This window comes from Cucurbita pepo, chromosome LG15, assembly GCF_002806865.2.
Source record: "Cucurbita pepo subsp. pepo cultivar mu-cu-16 chromosome LG15, ASM280686v2, whole genome shotgun sequence".
NCBI classification, from domain to species: domain Eukaryota; kingdom Viridiplantae; phylum Streptophyta; class Magnoliopsida; order Cucurbitales; family Cucurbitaceae; genus Cucurbita; species Cucurbita pepo.
In genome coordinates this window covers 8,578,813-8,602,997 of record NC_036652.1, presented here as the reverse complement: position 1 = coordinate 8,602,997, position 24,185 = coordinate 8,578,813, and the positions used below count along the sequence as shown (strand labels likewise).

General features: G+C 38.0%; 1 protein-coding gene across 1 annotated transcript; it reads left to right on the top strand.

Annotated features, from left to right (window-relative positions):
- Positions 1-1,038: 1,038 nt before the first annotated feature.
- On the top strand, positions 1,039-24,140 carry LOC111811393. The gene is made up of 48 exons (XM_023698209.1): positions 1,039-2,173; positions 2,414-2,606; positions 5,381-5,452; positions 5,560-5,631; positions 5,742-5,813; positions 6,094-6,165; positions 6,601-6,672; positions 6,756-6,827; positions 7,600-7,671; positions 7,755-7,826; positions 7,930-8,001; positions 8,404-8,475; positions 8,561-8,626; positions 9,011-9,076; positions 9,216-9,260; positions 9,353-9,417; positions 9,594-9,970; positions 10,337-10,532; positions 10,614-10,811; positions 11,005-11,123; positions 11,213-11,423; positions 11,500-11,731; positions 11,810-11,960; positions 12,041-12,402; positions 13,324-13,598; positions 13,986-14,178; positions 15,312-15,383; positions 15,585-15,656; positions 15,767-15,838; positions 16,138-16,209; positions 17,106-17,177; positions 17,261-17,332; positions 17,507-17,578; positions 17,661-17,732; positions 17,831-17,902; positions 18,309-18,380; positions 18,466-18,531; positions 19,133-19,198; positions 19,331-19,375; positions 19,461-19,525; positions 19,702-20,078; positions 20,969-21,164; positions 21,241-21,408; positions 21,595-21,713; positions 22,091-22,301; positions 22,378-22,609; positions 22,689-22,839; positions 23,526-24,140. Exons 1-48 carry the CDS (start codon positions 2,047-2,049, stop codon positions 23,901-23,903), a joined length of 6,390 nt encoding a protein of 2,129 aa, XP_023553977.1. The 5' UTR covers positions 1,039-2,046; the 3' UTR covers positions 23,904-24,140.
- The last annotated feature ends 45 nt before the right edge of the window (positions 24,141-24,185 follow it).

Genomic DNA, 24,185 nt, shown 5'->3' with positions numbered 1-24,185 from the left:
ATATTGGGTATGAAGAAGGGATGGGGTGGGGCCGTGTTGTCCAACTGGGTGAGCGGCGCGGGGTTGGGTTTAGGATTTAAATTAAATATTCCTATTCCCTACACATTCTGTTCACAAGACGTAGCGTGTGGTGAGTGGCGGTGCCCTTTCCTTGCCTTGCCTTGCCTTGGATATCAATTCCATTCCATGGGGGGAACAAGGGGGGAAGGGGGAGGACTGTCCCAACCCCATTCTTGTCTATCTAGCTTTACGCGTCTTCCCCTTTCCTTACTCTTTTCATCTACGCGTCTCTTCTTCATCTTCTTCATCTGTGTGTGTGTGTGTGTGTTGGCAATTGAATATTCCCTAAGCCCCAACAAAAAAAAAAAATGGTTCTTTCTTGGAATGCAATGGACCGTATCATTACTTCCTTCTTTAACAAGATTAGTTCCATTTAGATATGAGTTGCAATTCCAATGCCACTTGGGGGGGCGTCAGTCAATGAGATAGACGACGATATGAATGTACGGAAGGTTATACCAAGTTGGTGTAAGTGTAACCCCACCACACTGGCCCCGTTTGCTTTTTTCTTGCCTCCTTTACTTCTTCAGTCTATCCACAGGTTATTAACATTAATTAGGCTTCAACTCACAACTTTTTAATGAGAGTGGGGAACAAATAATATTATCTAAAACTAAAAGGGGCAAAAGGGAAAGGGAAGTTGTCTGGAAACCATAATTAGAGGGGGAGGAAGAAATGGAAAGCTGAGGAAAAGTTGGGTTTTTTTTCTCACTTTTACTAAAGGAAAAGAAAGAAATCAAAATGGCCATTCAATTATCCCAAAAGCTCTCCCAGAAAGTAAAAAAAAAAAAAAGTTTGGGTTTGGTACGGAGATGACCTCAGCTCAGCTGCGATTGATTTTGATCTTTGAGGGCTAAGAAAGAGAAAAAGGGTTCAAAAATGGATATCCAAAAAAGAAAAGCAATGAAAAGCAAGAATATATAGAGATATGGAGCTTTATGGTAGTGGCATTACAGGGCAGAATGAGCAGAGAATGACCAGGAAATCCACATTGCCAGAGCGGCCTAGCCTAAGAGAAACCAAAGCCTCTTCAGTTGCCCTTCTTCTTCTTCTTCCCCTTTCTTTCATGGTCCTTCCTGAAAGTGACCATTTATATATATACCATTCCAAAAACTTGTCCACTTGACCTAACAAAAGCGACTGGATTTGAAAACTCAGAACCCCAAAAACAGCAACTTGTTGGGTAGAAGAGGGAGACTCCAAAATGGATAAGGTCATCACATTACACGCAAGTGGCCGTGGAAAGGGAGCAGATGCTGAATGGTTGGGGGGGAAATGCAAATTTTCATCCTGTTTGGGCCCAACCCAGAAGACTACTCAATATCTGAAAAGGGCGGACCCCAGCTTGCTTGCTTGCTGTGTATTGGGACCCCTCAAATTTAAGGCTGAATCCGAATTCTTCTCGCCCAATTTTCCCTGAAATTCAACATATCAGAAAACCCCTCCAGATTTTTTGTTCTAATAAAACAATGACCTCATCAATCTATTTGATGATGGTAACAGCAACCCAATTTCCCAAACTTCTTCAATGTTTTAGGAAGTAGCTTATTAGTCTAAACCAGATATGGATAGGCATATTAGACAACAGGATATAGCCCACTTCTAACTGAGTTTAATGCTCCACTATAATCTGGTTTGTATTTTCCCTGGAGCACTTCAGCTGCTTGTCTTTTTCGAAACAGTTTCGAATTACTTCCAAAACATGACTAAATTGAGGATGAGTAGAATTGGTGAGATATGAACTACTGTGAACTACAAGGAAAAATGTTTGAGAAGATATACGCGTCTGACATGTTTTAAGTCATGGTCGTGGATGGTCAAGAAGATGGAGCCCCTTGTTTATTTATTTATTTACGGAAGGGATAGCAGAAGTTTCCAAGTCACCCCAAATTTCTACAGACTGGGATAGCCATGAATCAAATATGACTATTACATACTAATCCTCCCTTCTTAATCCTGTCTGTGATTGATAAAGCTTGAAATTCCATGTCCATGGCGTCTTCATCTTTAGGTTTGATCTTTGCTTTTTCTGCTATTGCTTCCATCATCACCCACCTGGCTGTTTTATCTGAAGCTCAAAATCCAACTCAACCCACCACCGATCCTGATCAAGGTTCTCTCTCTCCCTCCTTTTCCTCTCCCACCTTTAGTGTGTTTGGAGGAAAGAGCTATATGATGCAAGCTACACTTTACTTTCATTCAATTCAACTGAACTCTTTTGTTTGTTCGTAAATTAAGCTTATTTATATTCGTTTTTTGTGAGGATCACCAACGAGTCAAGTCTGAAAAACTTTACGCAAACAACTACATTGGAATGGATTGATTGACTTGTGAGTAATATTTTTGTGTGCAGCAAGGGCTTTGAATTCCATATTTAGTCAATGGAAGATATCGGCGCCATCAGGGGTGTGGAATCTAAGCGGGAATCTGTGCAGTGGGAGGGCAGTCAACACTACCACGGCCATTGACAGTTATGGAAACCCCATTCCTCTTATAAAATGCGATTGCTCAGCCAGCAATGGTGCAACTTGCCTCATTACTCAACTGTAAATCTCTCTCTCTCTCTCTCTCTATATGTGTGTGTGTCTATCACATTGCATTTAAACTGCTGGAGCATTTAGAATTTGTAACACGTGTAATTTGAAGAAAACAAATAAAAGATATTTGAAAAAATGAAAAAAAGAAGGAAGGTAAGCAGAATGGCACGCACGCACGCAAGTTGGAGAAGATGACCGTACAGTCAATGGTTAGTTTCTCAACCTTCTCTTTAACGAATTTGAAACTAGCAATTTTCATCAGTTTTATTGTTTTGACTTAATTTAGGGCATATCGAGGAATTTCGAAGAAATTTAGAATATCTTCAAAGACTCAAAACAAGCTCGGAAAGTCTACAATCAAGTAAGTAACCATATAGAGCAAGTTTCTAAGAAATACTTGTAGGAGTCGATTAGTATTGAAGACAATAATTGAGTATTATGTTTAGGAACCTAGTTTGACCTAGTCTCACGAGAATTGTGCTCAGATGATGTGAATGTTGGAAATAAACTTCAATGAGAGAGAAAAAAAAAAGGAAAGAAGTTGTTATTAATTTTGGTTTTTAAATTCAGTCAAAACCATATGTATTTTAGGAAAGGAGTAGTTTATGGGTGAGATAACGTGTAAACAAAAGGTGGGATAGTTATGACCATTTTTAGTCTTAGAAAAACTTGTAAATAGGCTTTACTTCTCATTGTAATATCAGAGCAAGTAGAGCAAGAGTCATCCGAGCAAGTAGAGCAAAAAGAGAAAAAGGAGAAAGAGTTGAAACTTCTGTGAAATAGAAAAAGGCTTTTGAGAATTATTTGTCTCCTTGTCTCTCCCCTCTCGACACCCCCTTCAAAGTTTCGTGAGAGTTATCTAAACGAGTTAGTTTCAGAGCGAGCGTCCATTTTTCTACAAATTAGTATCAGAGCGGTTTTTAATTACAACAAATTGGTATCAGAGCAAATTTATTTTCTACAGTGAATAGTTTACCACTTAATTATATTTACCGTCATACAGCTTCCGCATGCATGCCATAGAGTGCTAATTATGGTTTCCATAGACTATGAGTTACTTTTCACGTACTTTGGTCTTACCACCTAGTCATGAGTTCCATAGCCTCCTTAGGTTGACCAGGTACCTTGTATAGGGACAAATGGGGTGCAACCCCCATTCGTGAACTAACTAACAGAGGTTAGGGTCTACTTGTTACACATGACTTAGTTGTCACCCATAAAGGATATTAGTAGTCATAAAGAGTATACTACTGCAGTTCATATCAGTGGTGCCTAGTGGGAGTGCCATGACCTTTTTACTAATCCAGCTCGTGTGGCGTATTGACAGGTAATTTTACTGTTCTAACCTGGAAGGGTGTAGTGACAAGTATTTTAATGTTCTAGCCTGAAAGAGGCAAAGTAACATGTAGTCACTGTTTCTAAGAATAGGTAGTTTACTGTCACAGCTTGGAAAGGGTATTGTGACAGGTAGTTTTATTGTTCTAACCGGATGCGGGTACATGGGCAAGTAGTTACTGTTCTAGTATGGAATGGGCGTAGTGACAGGTAGTTTACTGATCTTAGGAACAGGTAGATGTTGCCCGACACTATTAGGGAGAATCCACTGATTAGAGCTCAGTAGGTAGATAGGTATGAAGTACAGTCACCGTTTAGAGCAGAAAGGGCTCCTCCATATCGACGGATATTACCTTAGGGCCTTTTCATGGGCCATAGTGACTCGAAGCACTCCTCGCACAAGACTGATGAAGGACCTAGACATACGTGACACCTAGAGCCAAGAAAACAGAAAACCCTAGGTTGTGAACATGAGAGGGATTGAGTACTCCCTAAAGGAGGTACGCTGAGGGTAGTTGTACAGTGTCCTACCAAGTTTGGTATAGTCGTTTAGCCACAGTTTGGGCGATCGTTAAAACAGTTATGAGCACATAGCCAAAGTTTATATGTATAGGATTAAGTTCGATAAGAGCCTATAAGTAAGTTGCTTACTGAGTATTTTTATACTTATTCCATGCTATTCTATTTTTTTCAGATGAAGTGTAGACCACTGTTGATGGCGGGAGCGTGTGGAGCCGTGCAGCTGTAGGGGGTGCCTTTTAGATCGAGTCTTCTTCCTTTTTGTCATTTTCCTACTATTTTAAAGCTACTCCTCGAAACTTGTGTATTTTTGTAAACCATTTTGATTTGACTCTGTGGATATTACTTTTAAACTACTTTTATGTCGGTTTTGAATGCATATTTAAATTTTAAATTCCTTTGAGTCTCCCGTTTTACAAAAGAAAATTTTACCTTCCTTTTTACCCTTGAGTATACATGGCAACCTGTGATTCGAGGTATCGAAATCAAGTTGTTACATAATTAGTTTTCCTTACGATTGCCTCAAGCATTCCTATTCTGCATATGCGATTGTTGGGACTTGAGTTTTGTTGTAGAAATCCAGAATCAAATTGATGAATAAAACTAATGTATAGTTTGGACTTTCGTTTCTAACCACTTCTTAGTGATATACATGGACTGTAATAAAATAGGGTCAGACTTGCAGGAGTTTATATCAATAACTTTGCAATGTCCGCAGATAGAAAAAGAAAAACAGTTTTACCAGAGGACTAATGCCGCCATATTGCTTGTATGTTTTGCATCCAGACAAATATGATCGATCATAAGAGGATATAATCTATTTGAAAGAAAAGATCAGAGAACAGCATATTTGTTTCTCATAACAAACTAATGTTCTTTGTTTTCTTTCTTGTTCTGTTTGAATTCATTTTATTTATATGATTTTGCAGGAACGTTTATGCAATAAATGTTGTTGGTGTACTCCCCCCAGAGCTATGGACATTAACGTCCCTCACCTATCTGTATGCCTTAACTACTAATCTATGTTCATATTGACGCATATATTAAGTGTAATATGGAAAGTTTTACTGGTAGTTCATGCAAATAAATTGAACTGAATTTCTTTCAGGAAGTTGGATCAAAATTTCTTGACAGGAACACTATCTGGATCTGTTGGTAATCTCAGAGAATTGCGGAGCTTGTAAGACAATCAGTAGCTTATCCTAGAGACCTCAAAAGACATAATATTATATCGAACATCAACGTTAAGAAGTTTCATCCATTTTCTAATTTTAATCAAATTATGATTAGGAGCCTGGGAACTAATGCATTATCAGGGCCACTTCCGAAGGAACTTGGATCTCTTTCTAAACTGGAAATGTTGTAAGTTATCTGTTTCTACTCAACTCTGGAAGACATTCGAATGGCTCGCGGATCCTGTTGCTTTTTATTAAATCTATGGAGCTATCCTTTTCAATTAATTTGTTAACTACATGTAATAATTTTTTATGCACTGGAAAATTCTAAATTTACTCAGATGCTTCTGTCTTTTCCTTACTTATGAATGGGAATAATGAAGCTTTTCACGAGTACAAACGCATATCCTGAGCATTATATGTCATAATGACCATATTTAACTGTTGCGTTTTGACTGATATCGTAGGGCTTTCGGGTCCAACAATTTCTCTGGTTCCTTACCACCAGAGCTTGGAAATCTTTCTATGTTGAAGAAACTGTAAGCTTTTCTTCCTCTCTCTCTTTCTTTCTTTTTTCTTTGGCTTTTTGTTTATCAAAATTCTTGAACCTTTTTTATATCTATATGTGTAACTTATGCAGAGTATAACGTTGGAGACATAAAAGAAAGAAAAGACTGAAAGCTAAACCAATTTTTGTGAAAGAAAAAACTCACTAATCTTAACGGTTCCCTTTTCTGGGGTTAACTCATAGTACTTACATATTCATGATCATGATCATTTTATTTAATTGGGAGTTTGTTGATGCAAGAATCTAAAATACTTATTTGACTTTGGGTCCCTTCATCTTGTGATTTGTGCCGAGTTTCAATCTTTGACTCGGCTTTTGTTATACTTAGTTGTGGTGATCCTACTTTGACTTTGCGTTGCACTGTTTCATTGTACTGATAATTTGTTAATCATGTTTGTGTTGATAGATACATTGATAGCTCTGGAGTTACTGGTGGTATTCCTCAATCATTTTCACGCCTAAGAAACTTGAATACAGTGTAATCCATTTTTTGGATCTAATTTTTCCTAACTTTATCAGCCAAGATTGCATCATTTTTATATAAAGCTCTTTTTTGAACAGATGGGCATCAGACAATGACCTCAGTGGCAGAATACCTGATTTCATCGGGAGTTGGACAGGGCTCACAACTTTGTAAGACAATTTTGTTAGCATGTCTCTTCTTTTCTCCAACGCCCCCTCCCCCTCATTTGTTGAGAATTGTTGGAGTCCCACGTTAGCTAATTAAGGGGGAGATCATGGGTATTTAAGTGAGGGACACTATTTTCATTGGTACGAGGTTTTTTGCGTTAACCAAAAGTAAAGTCACGAGAGCTTGATTCGTTGTTCCTAACATGGTATCAAAGTCATTCCCTTATCTTAACTTAGCCAGGTCAATAGCATCCTTAAGTGTCGATAGTTGTGAGCCTCGAAGCGTAGCCATAGTGACTCAGGTGTCGACAATGGGTGTACTTTGTTTGAGGACTCTAGAGAGAAGTTGAGCCTCGATTGAGGGGAGACTGTTCAAGGGCTCCAGGGAAGGAAGCCTCAGGGAGGCTCTATAGTGTACTTTGTTCGAAAGGAGGATTGTTGGAGTCCTCAATCGACTAATTAAGGGGAAGATCATGGGTATATAAGAGAGGGACACTATCTCCATTGGTATTAGGCCTTTTGGGGAAACTGAAAGCAAAGTCATGAGAGCTTAAGCTCAAAGTGTACGATATCTTACCAATGTGGATGTCCGTTGTTCCTAACATCTCTCTCCAAAATGGGGCCTGATGACCTAAGCAACGGTCGAAGGTTTACTTATGCTGTAGATTTTCATTCAATTCCATTTTATTTACTATGCTATGCAGAAGTTTTTGTTTACTTGCAATTTCCAGTAAAGTTGAAGATCTATCCCTTTATTATCTACTCACTTTTGTAGGAGGTTTCAAGGAAACTCTTTTACAGGTCCCATACCGTCGACATTTTCAAACTTGACATCTTTGACCGAGTTGTGAGTAACTTTAACCATTTCAGGGGTATTTGGTCTATGCACTGCTTGACTCATTGCTAATATACTATATATAATTAATATAGGAGAATAGGTGAATTATCCAATGGGAGCTCTTCTCTAGCATTCATCAGTAATATGATATCTCTAGCTATCCTGTGAGTTGGCTCCATCTTTTGTTTCATCGCTGTTATTTATTTATTTATTTTTATTTTCAATCTCCCAAACGTTTTTATGATTATAATGTTCCTTTTCTTGCAGGGTGCTGAGAAATAATAATATGACAGGTTCAATTCCATCCAACATTGGAGAATTTCGTAATCTTACCCTGCTGTAAGAATTCCTCATCGATGGATAACCGTTTAAATTAATATGTTGCTGGTAATGAGCTAAGTTGGATTTGTTTGTTTTGCAAACAAATGTGATTCATCACCTGTTCGTCGTTTTTGTGCATGATATCCTTGCCTCACCAAATCACCTAGAAACAACAATGTTCATGTGTTCTTTTAAGAAATTGTGTTGGTGTCATCTCATCTCCAAACTGATATATAAATTAAGATGGTATCCATTTGGATGATAAATCTAGTAACATGTTTTCCTTGTTTTTTTTTTCTTACTATTATGAAGCTTAGTTCTCTTGGGGGGGAGTTGAATCCTATTTGAAGATCGCATTTTACTCTTAAAAGTTCTTGTAGTTCTGGTAATGAAGTGACTCCATTCTCCTTTCTATTGTAGGGACTTGAGCTTCAACAACTTGACAGGAGAGATTCCAAGCTCGCTTTTCAATTTGAGTTCACTGTCACACTTGTAACATCCAACCCTTCCTACACTAACTATCCAACTCCCACCATCTTTTCGTCGAATTGAAGTGTATATTCTGTCTTTTGCTCAGGTTTCTTGGAAATAATAAGTTAACTGGGACCCTACCTACACAGAAGAGTGCATCACTTCTTAATATGTGAGTTTGTCTTGCGAATGTTGATTTCAGTTAACGATGCCCCTTACAAGTAGATCGGATTTAGCAATATTTAATTCGGTCAATTAGATGGAAAATATGTTGTATTCCTGGAAAATGAAAAATTTCCCATCTCAAAGATATATGAAAGATTCGACCGTTTTTTCACTATGCTCCAAGGAATGCATCTTTTATCAAACATCTCGACTACCGAGTTTAAATATTCATAGTACGGAGTTGCATAGGATGTGCTTTCTGAGATTGAGGTTTTGAGAAGGCATGGTATTCATTCAGGCCTACACACATATGCTTGTTTTTGGCATGCTTAGATTTATTGGCTGTTAACTTCTGTACTGAGTGCTAATGCCTTGCCACTTGATCTCGTAGAGACTTGTCATATAATGATTTATCAGGGAGCTTTCCTTCTTGGATCAACCAGCAAAACTTACAGCTGTAAGTAATGTGCCACTGATTTTCTGTTCTCTATCTTTTTCTCTACAATCATGCAAGTTACAGTAATACACTGCCTACATACTCATGTAACATTAAGATGAAGATTATGTTGCAATCTGTTGTTGGATTTGATACGCAGAAATTTAGTCGCCAACAATTTCATCATGGAAGGTTCAAGTATCAGGTGTTTCCATGAGTTGATTTAATATCCTTGCGTATACATATACTTCGTTGTCTTAAAGTGGTGTGTTTAACACATATCTCTTTTCCTTTCAGTGGGTTGCCTTCTGGATTGCAGTGTCTTCAACGAAACTTTCCTTGTAATCGAGACCGTCCAATATGTGAGTAGAAATTACAAAATAAATTCTTCCTATTTGTTGTATGTTTCTCTGAGGAGGAGGAAGAACTACCTCAGGCTTCTTACTTTTGACATAAGGCAGTTGTTAAATAAGAAGATGCACCGTCCTACGTGTGGATATCTTTTATTCATAGCTCCTGTCTTGTATATTGATGCTAGATTCTGATTTTGGGATCAAGTGTGGAGGTCCTCAGTTCAGAAGTTCATCAGGGGTTTTGTTTGAAGCGGAAAAGGAGACTCTCGGTCCTGCTACGTACTTTGTTACCGAGTCAAATAGGTGGGCGGTTAGTAATACTGGATACTTCACTGGGTCCAACAATTCTGAATACATAGCCAATACATTGTCTCAATTCCCAAACACCCTTGTGGGAGAACTTTATCAGACACAGCGACTATCTGCTTCGTCATTGAGATACTACGGACTCGGACTTCAGAATGGCAACTACACCGTGAACCTTTATTTTGCAGAAATAGTTCTCTCAGATTCAAATACATGGCAAAGCCGTGAGAGGCGTCTCTTTGATATATATATACAGGTTTCTTTTTAATTCTTCTTCATTTATATAATCTTGTAATGAGTCCTCCACCATAGTTCCTGGCCATGGCAAAAAATATTGTCCTCAAGAAAGGTTTACATCAAAGCGTTGCCTATATATAGTCGGGAAACTGTCACCATGTTTGGTCTATCCCGTGTCTGTGTCTGTGCTTCTTAGTTGATAGATGATTGTTAGCAACACTTGTATAGTATTGTTTATCCGGTAAGAACAAGTGTCATCCACCCTATTTCCAGTCTGTCCTGTGTTATTCCCTTACGAACTGATGTTCGTTTTCTGCTGTGTCTTCATTTTTGCGATTGTCTGTTGCTTTGTTCCTTTGTCTGAGTTCATCATCATTGGTTTCAGGGAAATCGTGTCGTACAGAATTTTAATATTAGAAAGGAGGCAGGTGGGTCTTTCCTTGCTGTCCCAAAGAACTTCACGGCGGAAGTTACAGAAAATTTCCTGGAAATTCATCTCTTTTGGGCGGGGAAAGGTACATGCTGCATACCTAATCAGGGTGCTTTTGGACCTTCCGTTTCAGCCATCAGTGCTACCCCAGGTAATTGGTAATGACAAGTTTTGTTCTTTATTATGTCCTTGTTTTCAAGTTTTTTCAGTTAAGTAGTGAGCTTTTCTGCAGATTTTAAACCAAATGTCAGTAACGTACCACCAAGTAGTAAGGAGATTAGTAGAACGGGCCTAATTGCAAGGGAGGATAATAGAAAGGGCCTAATTGTAGGTCTCTTTGTTGGGTTAGGATCTGTTTTCTTTCTGATTATTGGCGCAGTTTTCCTTATCGTCCAGAGAAGGAATAGACGTCGTGCCAATGAAGATGAAGGTAACTACAAGGAATCTGCTTCCAAGTTGTTATTTGCGTCTTGATTCCGTTCCATTCGACCTTAAGTTCTTGCATAAATGGGTCTCTTATTGCTGCCTTTTCTTCCATTTGGGGTCTACATTGGAGGAGGCATATTGAAACTTCTATCCACACCTATACCAATTAGTTATTTATTATTATTATTTTTTGTCAGAGCTCCTTGGGATAGATGCTAGACCGTACACTTTTAGTTTTTCTGAACTAAGGGGTGCTACAAGCGACTTTAATCCATCCAACAAGCTTGGCGAGGGAGGATTTGGACCTGTTTACAAGGTATGGTCTCTCTTTAAAATGGCAAAGGAGTATTATTCAAGTCTGAAGTATTGCTATTACTAACTATCTGATTTATTTTACCCTTGCAGGGAACACTAAGTGATGGAAGAATGGTTGCTGTGAAGCAACTTTCAGTGGCATCCCACCAAGGAAAGAGCCAGTTTGTTGCTGAGATTGCTACAGTATCTGCAGTGCAGCATCGCAATCTTGTGAAATTATATGGATGTTGCATCGAGGCCGATAAACGTCTCCTTGTTTATGAGTTTCTAGAAAACAAGAGTCTTGACCAAGCATTATTTGGTAAGGAATTTATATCCAATTTTCCGGCTGTTGAAAGCAAAGATAGTTGTATTGAATCATGGGTTTTGTGTGGCAGGAAAAAAACATTTGATTATTGATTGGGAAAAACGTTTTGAGATATGCGTGGGTGTAGCAAGGGGCCTCACTTACCTTCATGAGGAATCAAGACTTCGCATAGTGCACAGAGACGTCAAGGCCAGTAACATCCTGCTTGATGGTAATCTGATTCCCAAAATTTCAGATTTTGGCTTAGCCAAACTTTATGATGACAAACAGACTCATATAAGCACCCGTGTTGCTGGGACAATGTAAGATTAATTCAGTGTGTGTTTGCGCTTCCTTTTTCTTGGTAATGAGTACCAATGTTGGCCAGCTGACTGTTGCAGTGGTTATCTTGCACCTGAGTATGCCATGCGTGGCCACCTTACGGAGAAGGCTGATGTGTTTGGATTTGGCGTTGTGGCTCTTGAAATTGTGAGCGGAAGGCCGAATTCATACCCAAGCTTAGAGCAACACAAAATATATCTTCTTGATTGGGTAAGAATGAATCGTTTTTCCTGTTTTGTTCATAAGAATGAATCGCTTCCATTGTGATAAATTCCTGTTTTGGCTTGTAGACATGGTACCTCCACGAAAACAACCGTGAACTGGAGATGGTGGATCCTGAATTATCAGAGTTCAGCAAGGAGGAAGTAAAGAGGGTGATTGGTGTAGCTCTTCTGTGCACTCAAACATCCCCAGCTCTTCGGCCATCGATGTCCCGCGTGGTAGCAATGCTGACTGGAGACGTTGAAGTGGGCGCTGTAACTTCCAAACCAGGATACCTGATAGACTGGAAATTTGATGACATTACAAGCTTTATTGATACTCCATCAACTGAAGAACCTGATAGTAGCCTTTATGCATCAACAAGTTCGAATGTTGTTGATATAAAGAAATTGCCAGACAAACCACTGCTCCATGAATCATTTGGGGCCGGGTAGATGAACAAGCTTGGTATTGACATTTTTCATTTTCTTGTTTCACATTTACTCAACATTCCCCCCCACCTCAGACTTTGTACATTACAATACAACATTCCTGAATTATATATATGATTTCAATTATTTATGTTCTTGAGTTTGCTACTTAAATTGTTTGAATGTTACAGCCTCCAGTTCTTGCCATATCATACGTACCTTTTATTTCTTTTGTTCAGCTTGTTCTCGAGTTTAAATACACGGTTAAACACTATAACTTAAATAATAAACTTAAGCTGAAGAAACGTTTCATGGTAGTGTAGAAGAGGAAGAAGCGGTCCAAATGGGGCCAATACAAACGTTTAACACGATTTGGGCCATCTCAGTGTACGGAAAAGGCGCGCACGCAGTTGTTCTGGTTACAATCCCTATGAATTCTGATATTGACAGCCGTCGGCATAGAGCGCAAGTGGATAAATGCAGGGCCACCGCCGTCAGCCACCAGCCTTGAATTGTCAACCCAACCCACATCAGGTAAAACTACCACTTAATTCTCTATTCACACATTGCCCTTGACCCTCAGATTTGCGGTCCCGCCACCTCAAATACTCACCTAATCTCTACAATTTGAATTTTATGCTGTGATTTTCAACCCAGCCCTCGACGGTGGCTAACCGGACTTCCATGCGACCCAGGAATACTTGTCTACCACTGTACGCTTAATTGTTTGAGTTCAAGCACATGGGCTGCAATTTTTATATGCTTAGTTGCTTCGCCACTTGCCTTTCCCATGCTCATTTTATTATTATTTATATTGGTAAAGCAAGACAATCAATTCATTAATGGAGAACTTGAATAAGTCTCAATCGTCACCTCCTGGTCAGAATTTTCAACTCTGTTATATTTTTTGTCGTCACGGTTTTGGTCAGAATATCCCATTAATTCGATGGCTGTCCCAATCTCTTGAATTTTAGGATTGTTATAAACAAAATATCATTTTCTCTATCTAAGGATGCGCTGTTGCTAATTCATATCAATCCTCCCTCCATAATTCTGTCTGTAACTGATCAAGCTTCCAATTCCATGTCCATGTTCATGGCGTCTTCATCTTCAGGTTTCATCTTTGCTGTTTGTGCTATTGCTTCCATTGTCTGCCACCTGGCTGTTTTGTCTGAAGCTCAAAATTCAACTCAGCCCACCACCGATCCTGATCAGGGTTCTCTCTCTCTCTCTCTCTCTCTCTCTCTCTCTCTCTCTCCCCCACCTTTAGTGTGTTCTCAGAGGAAAAAGCTAGCGATTCGAGGTATGCCCATGTATATATGTAGGGAATACACCGGTGATTTTGACATGAAAAAAAAAGCTGCTCACTTTTGTTTCACGCAACCAAAAGACCCACTTAGAAGCTCTGAATTCCCACACCAGAATTAAGAAACAGTATTCAATTCAATTGAACTCTTTTGTTTTGTTCATGAATTGATTATTCATCTTTGTGAGGATCACCAACAAGTAGACATAAATCTGAAGACTTTACTCAAAAAACTACATTGGAATAAATTGATACTGACTTTTGAGTGATTTTTTTTTTTTTTTGGTGTGTGTGCAGCAAGAGCTCTGAATTCCATATTTAGACAATGGCGTATATCGGCGCCATCAGGGGCGTGGAATATAAGCGGGAATTTGTGCAGTGGGAGGGCAGTCGACACTACCACCCCCGTTGACATTAATGGAAACCTCAATCCTCTTATAAAATGCGATTGCTCAGCCAACAACGGTGCAACCTGCCTCATTACTCAACTGTATCTCTCTCTCTCTCTCGCTCTTTCTCTCTCTGCATCTATCGCATTACATTTGAAGAGCTGGAGCAATTCGGATTAGTTTAATTTACGATTGCCTTGAGCATTCCTATTCTGCATGTGCGATTGTTGGGACTTGAGTTTAGTTGTGGAAATCCAGAATCAAGTTGATGAATAAAACTAATTTACAGTTGGGACAATGTGATGTCCCATGGGTTAGGAGGAGAACAAACCACCCTTTATAAGGGTGTGGAAACCTTCTTCTAACTAACATGTTTTAAAGTCTTGAGGGGAAGCCCGAAAGGGAAAGCCCAAAGAGGACAATATCTGCTAGCGGTGGACCTGGGCCGTTACAAATGGTATCAGAGCCAGACATCAGAAGATGTGCCAGCCTTCTCGCTGTTCCCCGAAGGGGGTAGACACAAGGCGGTGTACCAATAAGGACGCTGGGCCCCAAAGGGGGTGGATTTGGTGGGGGTCCCACATGGAGAAAAGAACGAGTGCCAGCGAGGATGCTGAGCCCTGAAGGGGGGTGGATTGTGATGTCCTACATTGGTTGGGGAGGAGAACAAACTACCCTTTATAAGGGTGTGGAAACCTTCTTCTAGCAAACGCGTTTTAAAGCCTTGAGGGAAGCCCGAAAGGGAAAGCCCAAAGAGGACAATATCTGCTAGCGGTGGATCTGGCCATTACAGATATTCGATTCTAACTACTTTCATTCGTTTAAGCATTGATATACATGGACCGTAAAAAAAAGGATCTGAGTTGCAGGAATTTATACAGTATATCCATAAGCTTGCAATGTTCGCTGATAAATTAAAAAAAAAAAAAAAAAAAAAAAAAAAAAAAAANTTCTAACTAACATGTTTTAAAGTCTTGAGGGGAAGCCCGAAAGGGAAAGCCCAAAGAGGACAATATCTGCTAGCGGTGGACCTGGGCCGTTACAANTCCAGAGGACCAATGCCGCCATATTGCTTGTATGTTTTGCATCCTGACAAATCTGGTCGATCATAAGAGGATATAATCTACTTGAAAGAAAAGATCAGAGAAGATCATATTTATTTCTCATAACAAACTAAGTTCTTTGTTTTCTTTCTTGTTCAGTTTGAATTCATCTTATTTATATGGTTTTGCAGGCACGTTTATGCAATAAACGTTGTTGGTGTACTTCCACCAGAGCTATGGACATTAACTTCCCTCACCTATCTGTATGTTTTCTTCCTTATATACACACACAGACTTTTTAGAATATTACATCATTTGTTGAGTGGAGAATTTGAATCGTGAGCTCTTAGAACAATCTGCGTTCATGTTGGCGCATATATATATGTATTTGATATTATATTAAGTGTAATGTGGAAAGTTTTATTGGTATCTTGTGCAATTAAATTGAACTGAATTTCTTTCAGGAAGTTGGATCAAAATTTCTTGACTGGAACGCTATCTCCATCTGTTGGTAATCTCACAGAATTGCGGAAGTTGTAAGACAATCCATAGCTTTTTCTAGAGACCTCAAAAGACATAATATCATATTGAACATCAACGTTAAGGAATTTCATTCATTTTCTAACTTTAAACAAATTATGATTAGGAGCCTGGGCATTAATGCATTATCAGGGGAACTTCCGAAGGAACTTGGATCTCTCTCTAAACTGGAACTGTTGTAAGTTATCTGTTTCTACTCAACTCTGGAGGACATCCGAATAGCTAGCTGATCCCGTTCCTTTTTATTAAATCTATGGAGCTAACTTTTTCAATTGATTTGTTAGTTACATGAAATAATTTTTTGTCCACTCAAAAATTCTAAATTTTACTCACATGCTTCTGTCTTTTCCTTCCTTATGAATGGGACCAATGAAACTTTTCATGAGTACAAATGCAGATCATTAGTATTATATGTCATGCGGCTGTATATATTTCATATGACCATATTTAACTGTTGCGTTTTGACTGATATTGTAGGGCTTTCGGATCCAACAATTTCTCTGGTCCCTTACCGCCAGAGCTTGGAAATCTTTCTATGTTGAAGGAACTGTAAGCTTTTCTTTCTTTCTCTTTGTTTTTTAGTTTTTGTTTATAAAATATTTTGAACCTTTTTTTATATCTACATGTGTAAATTATGCTTATGGGGTTGCCTTTCCTAGTTTGCAACAACTAGATCTGAATTTTTTGGTATCAAACTTTTGACCAGTGGGATAAAAACCTAAAATGTTGTAGTCATGTGGTTGCCCTCAGTTTATTTATTTATTTATTTTTTTATATTCAGGATATTGTTGGATGTGCCATTGCCGTATCTCATGATTTTTGTAATTGCCAGAAATACCAGTCTGTTTATGTTTATCGGGCATGAAAAAGATGACTTGCTATTATTGATAGAAAGCTCACATTAAAACTCACTCTTGTATGCATGATAGGAATTATATCCTATTTGACATTCATCAATATAATTCTAACAAGTTATAAATAGAACTTAAAAATGTTACAAAACGAACCTCATATGTTGAATATTTGCATACCCAAGTAAATGTTTGAGAGCCAAACTTCAGTTGATGAAGAGTATAACGTTGGTGACATAAAAGAAAGAAAAGACTGAAAGCTAAACCAGCTTTTGTGAAAGAAAAAACTCATTGATCTTAACGGTTCCCTATCCTGGGGTTAACTCATAGTACTTACCTATTCATGGTCATGATCATTTTATTTTAACTGGGAGTTTGTTGATGCAAGAATCTAAAATACGAATTTGACTTTGGGTCCCTTCATCTGTGATATGCATTTCTGAGCATGCTGAATGGTCTGAATGAATAGATTTGTCTCGAGTTTCAATCTTTGACTTGGGTTTTGCTCCACTTAGTTGTGGTGATCCTACCTTTACTCTGCGTTTGCACTGTTTCATTATACTGATAATTTGTTGATCATGTTTGTCTTGATAGATACATTGATAGCTCTGGAGTTTCTGGTGGTATTCCTCAATCATTTTCACGCCTAAGAAACTTGCATACAGTGTAATCCATTTTCTGGCTTTAATTTTTCCTAACATTATCAGCCAAGGATGCATCATTCATATGTAAATCTCTCTTCTGAACAGGTGGGCATCAGACAATGAATTCAGTGGCAGAATACCTGATTTCATCGGGAGTTGGACAGGGCTAACGTCTTTGTAAGAAAATTATGTTATCATGTCTCTTCTTAGCTCCAAACCCCCCCTCTCCCTCTCCAAAATTGAGTAGAAATTGCAAGTAACACAAACTATGCTATGCAGAAGTTTGTGTGTTACTTGCAATTTCTAGTTAAGTTGAAGGTCTGTCCGTTTATTATCTACTCACTTTTGTAGGAGGTTTCAAGGAAACTCTTTTACAGGTCCCATACCATCGACATTTTCAAACCTGACATCTTTGACGGAGTTGTGAGTAACTCTAACCATTTCAGTGTAATTGGTCTATGTACTTCTTGACTCATTGCTAATGTTCCATATATAATTAATATAGGAGAATAGGTGATTTATCCAATGGGAGCTCTTCTCTAGCATTCATCAGGAATATGGCATCTCTAACTATCCTGTGAGTTGGCTCCATTTTTTGTTTCATTGCTGTTATTATCTTTTTATATTTTCAATCAACCAAACGTTTTTATGATTATAATGTTCCTTTTCTTGCAGGGTGTTGAGAAATAATAATATGACAGGTTCAATTCCATCCAACATTGGAGAATTTCGTAGACTTACCCAGCTGTAAGAATTCCTCATCAACGGATAACCGTTTAAATTAATTTGTTGCTTGTAATGAGCTAAGTTAGATTTATTTGCGTTGCAAACAAATTTGACTCGTACACCTGTACGTCAGTTTTTGTGTATGATATCCTTGCCTCACCAAATCACCCTAGAAACAACAGTGTTCATGTGCTCTTTTAAGAAATTGTGTTGGTGTCATCTCATCTCCAAACTGATATATAAATTAAGATGGTATCCATTTGGATGATAAATCTAGTAACATGTTTTCCTTGTTTTTTTTTTTCTTACTATTATGAAGCTTAGTTCTCTTGGGGGGGAGTTGAATCCTATTTGAAGATCGCATTTTACTCTTAAAAGTTCTTGTAGTTCTGGTAATGAAGTGACTCCATTCTCCTTTCTATTGTAGGGACTTGAGCTTCAACAACTTGACAGGAGAGATTCCAAGCTCGCTTTTCAATTTGAGTTCACTGTCACACTTGTAACATCCAACCCTTCCTACACTAACTATCTGACTCCCACCATCTTTTTGTCGAATTGAAGTGTATATTCTGTCTTTTGCTCAGGTTTCTTGGAAATAATAAGTTAAATGGGACCCTACCTACACAGAAGAGTGCATCACTTCTTAATATGTGAGTTCGTCTTGTAAATTTTGATTTCAGTTAATGATGCCCCTTACAAGTAGATCTGATTTAGCAATATTTCTTTTGGTCAATTAGATGGAAGATATGTTGTATTCCTGGGAAATGAAAATTTTTCCATCTCAAAGATATATGAAAGATTCTACTGTATATTTCACTATGCTCCAACGGAATGCATCTTTTATCAAACTTCTCGATTACCAAGTTGAAATATTCATAGTAAGAAGTTGCATAGGATGCATTTCTTGGGTTATTTTTAAATACGTGCTTTTTGAGATTGAGGTTTTGAGAAGGCATGGTATTCATTCAGGCAAACAATCATATGCTTGTTCAATTTGAAAACAGTGGCAACACGTTCTTTTGGCATGCTTAGATTTATTGGCTAAGACACTAAAGAATCTGTCTACCTTTTCAAAATAAGTTTAAAATTCCAAAACCCTACATGCATTGTCGAGGAATGCTTAGCTGAAATCTTTAGCTTGACTCGATAAGTACACATCTTAATAGTCATTTTTCACATTTTCCTTTTACACCTTTCTTTGGTTGTTAACTTCTGTACTGAGTGCTAATGCCTTGCCACTTGATCTTGTAGAGACTTGTCATATAATGATTTATCAGGGAGCTTTCCTCCTTGGATCAACCAGCAAAATTTACAGATGTAAGTAATGTGCCACTGATTTTCTGTTCTTTTTCTCTACAATCATGCAAATGACAATAATACACTGCCTACCTACTCAATGTAATATTAAGATGAAGGTTATGTTATAATCTTATTGGCTTTGATATGCAGAAATTTAGTAGTCAACAATTTCACAATTGAAGGTTCAAGTAGCAGGTATTTCCATGAGTTCATTTAATATCCTTGCGTTCACAAATTCTTCGTTGGTGGTCTGTTTAACACATCTCTCTTTTGCTTTCAGTGGTTTGCCTTCTGGATTGAATTGTCTTCAACGCAACTTTCCTTGTAATCGAGACCGTCCAAGATGTGAGTAGAAATTACAAAATAAATTCTTCCTATTTGTTGTTTGTTTCTCTGAGGAAGAGGAAAAACTACCTCTGGCTTCTAACTTTTGACATAAGGCAATTGTTAAATCAGAAGATGCACCGTCCTACGTGTGGATATCTTTTATGCATAACTCCTGTCTTGTATGTTGATGCCAGATTCTGATTTTGGGATCAAGTGTGGAGGTCCACAGATCACAAGTTCATCAGGGATTTTGTTTGAAAGGGAAAATGAGACTCTCGGTCCTGCTACATACTTTGTTACCGAGTCAAATAGATGGGCCGTTAGTAATACTGGATACTTCACTGGGACCAACAATCCTGAATACATAGGCAAGACATTGTCTCAATTCCCAAACTCCCTTGACACAGAACTTTTTCAGACACAGCGTCTATCTGCTTCATCATTGAGATACTATGGACTGGGACTTGAGAATGGAAACTACACAGTGAACCTTCATTTTGCAGAAATAGCTTTCCCAGATTCAAATACATGGCAAAGCCGTGGGAGGCGTCTCTTTGATATATATATCCAGGTTTCTTTTTAATTCTTCATTTATATAATCTTGTTATGAGTCTTCCTCTACCATAGTTCCAGGCGAGGGAAAAAAATATTTTTCTAGAAGCTTTGCCTGACACTGTTATGACAAGGGCTTTTAAGTTGGTTGGCCCTGGAAATTTGATGCAATATTTTAAGTTTCTGTCTAATTTTAAAAAAATGTACAATATTTTAACTTTCACCATGTTATTGTCCTACACAAAATTCACTTTTATGTGAAATAGATTCATTGATTTAAAAAATGTTAAATATGTGAAGAATCTATTAAACACAAAATTGAAAGTTTAGAGATATTAGATATTTGTAAACTTTAGTGAACTATTAGACAAAAAGTTAAAATTTTAGGAATCTAGTACATAGCATTTTGAAGCTCAGACCTATTAATCACAAATTTGAAAATTCAATTACTAAAATTGTAATTAGAGAAATCACTTGTTGCATGTTGGTCTTTGTCTTTATTGGGTTTAAGTAGGTTCAATGACTTACTGGATTTTATCTACATTTAAATTTTCATTCACGTTTTGTTTTTTAATTAATTTTATGTACATTTTGGGTTGTTGTTTTTGTATCTTCTAAAAGTAAAAATAATAAAAAAATATTATCCTACATTTTCAGAAATTGGCATGTCGCCGTTTCCGTGTCTATGCTTCTTAGTTGATGGGTGTTAGCAACACTTATAGTTTTGTTTATGCAGTAAGAACAAGTGTCATCCGCCTTATATTTTAAATTTCATTTTTCTAATATTATATTTCCATTTGGTCCTGTGTTATTCCTTCACCAACTCATTTCCATTTTTCGACGTGCCTTCATTTTTGCGATTATCTGTTGCTCTCTTCCTTTGTCTGAGTTCATCATCATTGGTTCCAGGGAAATCGTGTCTTACAGAATTTTGATATCAGAAAGGAGGCAGGTGGGTCTTTCCTTGCTGTCAGAAAGAATTTTACGGCTGAAGTTACAGAAAGCTTCCTGGAAATTCATCTCTTTTGGGCAGGCAAAGGTACTTGCTGCATACCTAATCAGGGTGCTTTTGGACCCTCCGTTTCAGCCATCAGTGCTACCCCAGGTAATTAGTAATGGCAAGTTTTGTTCTTTGTTGTGTCCTTGTTTTCAAGTACTGAAATTAGTGAGCTTTTCTGCAGATTTTGAACCAACTGTCAGCAACGTACCTCCAAATACTGAGGAGAATAATAGAACGGGCCTAATTGTAGGGCTCGTTGTTGGTTTAGGATCTGTTTTCTTTCTGATTATTGGTGCAGTTTTCTTTGTCATCCAGAGAAGGAAAAGGCGTCGTGCCTATGAAGATGAAGGTAACTACAAGGAATCTGCTTCGACGTAGTTATTTGCATCTTGATTCTGTTGCATTCCACATTAAATGCTTGCATAAATTGGTCCCTTATTGCTGTATTTTCTTCCATTTTGGATCTACATTGGAGGAGGCATACTGTAATTTCTATCCACATCTATACCAATTATTTATTTTTATTATTTTGCAGAGCTCCTTGGGATAGATGCTAGACCGTACACTTTTAGTTTTTCTGAACTAAGGGGTGCTACAAGCGACTTTAATCCATCCAACAAACTTGGCGAGGGAGGATTTGGACCTGTTTACAAGGTATGGTCTCTCTTTAAAATGGCGAAGAAGTGGATAGGGCTAGGAAAATGTCATTATCATGGTTGTCTCCTGTTGTATTATTCACATCTGATTCAATTATCTGAAACTACCCAATAAATTTCGGAAATTTTGTTTGTGTAAAAGAAGAAAAGATAATGTTGTAGATCTTAGTAAACTTATAACCATTGCGGGGAAAAGGATAGTTTATCTCAAACTGAGTCAATCTTATATGTGAGAATATGACGTATCATAACAGTTTTACCAATTTCAATTACTGTATTTGCTTCGAAGTTTGTACGATAGTGGGAAGATTATATCTATTTTTACGTTCTGAAGTATTGCTATTACTTAATATCTGATTTCTTTTATCCTTGCAGGGAACACTAAGCGATGGAAGAGTGGTTGCTGTGAAGCAACTTTCAGTGGCATCCCACCAAGGAAAGAGCCAGTTTGTCGCTGAGATTGCTACAATATCCGCAGTGCAACATCGTAACCTTGTAAAATTATATGGATGTTGCATTGAGGCCGACAAACGTCTCCTTGTTTATGAGTTTCTAGAAAACAAGAGTCTTGACCAAGCATTATTTGGTAAGGAATTTATATCCAATTTTCCGGCTGTTGAAAGCAAAGATAGTTGTATTTAATCATGGGTTTTGTGTGGCAGGAAATAAACATTTGACTGTTGATTGGCCAACACGTTTTGACATATGCGTGGGTGTAGCAAGGGGTCTCACTTACCTTCATGAGGAATCAAGACTTCGCATAGTGCACAGAGATGTTAAGGCCAGTAACATCCTGCTTGACGGTAATCTGATTCCCAAAATTTCAGATTTTGGCTTAGCCAAACTTTACGACGACAAAAAGACTCATATAAGCACCCGTGTCGCTGGGACAATGTAAGATTAATTCATTAATTGTGTTTTCGCTTTTTTTCTTTGGGTACAAGCACTAATGTTGGCCAGCTTACTGTTGCAGTGGTTATCTTGCACCTGAGTACGCCATGCGTGGTCACCTTACGGAAAAGGCTGATGTGTTTGGATTTGGCGTTGTGGCTCTTGAAATTGTCAGTGGAAGGCCAAATTCAGACCCAAGCTTAGAGCAAGACAAAATTTATCTTCTCGAATGGGTAAGAATGATTCGTTTTTCCTGTTTTGTTCATTAGGATCACCCCCCCTCCCCAGAGTAGAACAAATATCTTCAAACCCATTCCAGTGAAATTAAAAGAACTAACACACTCTTGAAGATTTACGGCTGAAAAGGTTTTGAATGTTTCTGATAAAATGTAAAGACGGATTAAAGAGCTTCTCTCTCACTTAGATGCCACTTATACTGCCTCTTTCTAAGCACCCTCCCTAAGCTTATTATTTGAATCATATCCTTTTCAGATCCTTCTCTATTACCTCCATATTATTCTCATCCTTCTCTATTAACTTTACCCTTGAACTTAAATCAATAGTAATCTGAACATACATTTGCTGGAGAGTCCCGAGCAATCGTTTAAATTTAGCAGTTTGGCTGAAACATGAGAGGAGCATAAGAAAACAATAAAAACTGATCAATAATATCTTTCCTTGCATTTTCTCTCATAACTCAATGACAGAGGACAGAAATATATACATTATCACTCAGACATTAATGTTAATCTGTCTATGAGGCCCCAAGTGAATAGATAATATTTTTGGCCGTTTTAATCCAAGAAGGGTATACAATAGAAAATTGACATTTCAATTAGGCGGTGCTTCCTCATCTTATCGCTTCCATTTAAATTTCGCTTAGAAGTTGTCTGATAAATTCCTGTTTTGCTTGTTGTAGGCATGGTACCTCCACGAAAACAACTGTGAACTTGAGATGGTGGATCCTGAATTATCAGAGTTCAGCAAGGAGGAAGTAAAGAGGGTGATTGGTGTAGCTCTTCTGTGCACTCAAACATCCCCAGCTCTTCGGCCATCAATGTCCCGCGTAGTGGCAATGCTGACCGGAGACATCGAAGTGACTCCTGTAACTTCCAAACCAGGTTACCTTACTGATTGGAAATTTGATGACATTACAAGCTTTATAGATAATCCATCAACTGAAGAACCTGATACTGGCCGTTATGCATCGACTAGTTCGAGTGTTGTTGGTGCAAAGCATACGCCAGCCAATGATTTTGAACCAATGCTCCATGAATTATTAGGGGAAGGTAGGTGAAGAAGCTTAGTTTCATATTTGCTCAACGTTCCCCCACCTCCGGCTTTGTACATTGTGATTTAATTTCATACAACATTTGTGTCGTTTGGAACCTCCTCCCATTTGTGAATTATTTATGATCTCATTGATTTCTGTGTTGGAGTTTGTAAGTTAAATTGCTTATGGAGTTTGTAACTCAAAAGTACCGTTCACAAAATAGATTGCCCATGGAGTTTGGATTCCATGGTTGTATCTTTTGATTGTGGTTGTGGTCTATCATACGTATCTGTTTGAGTAGATAGA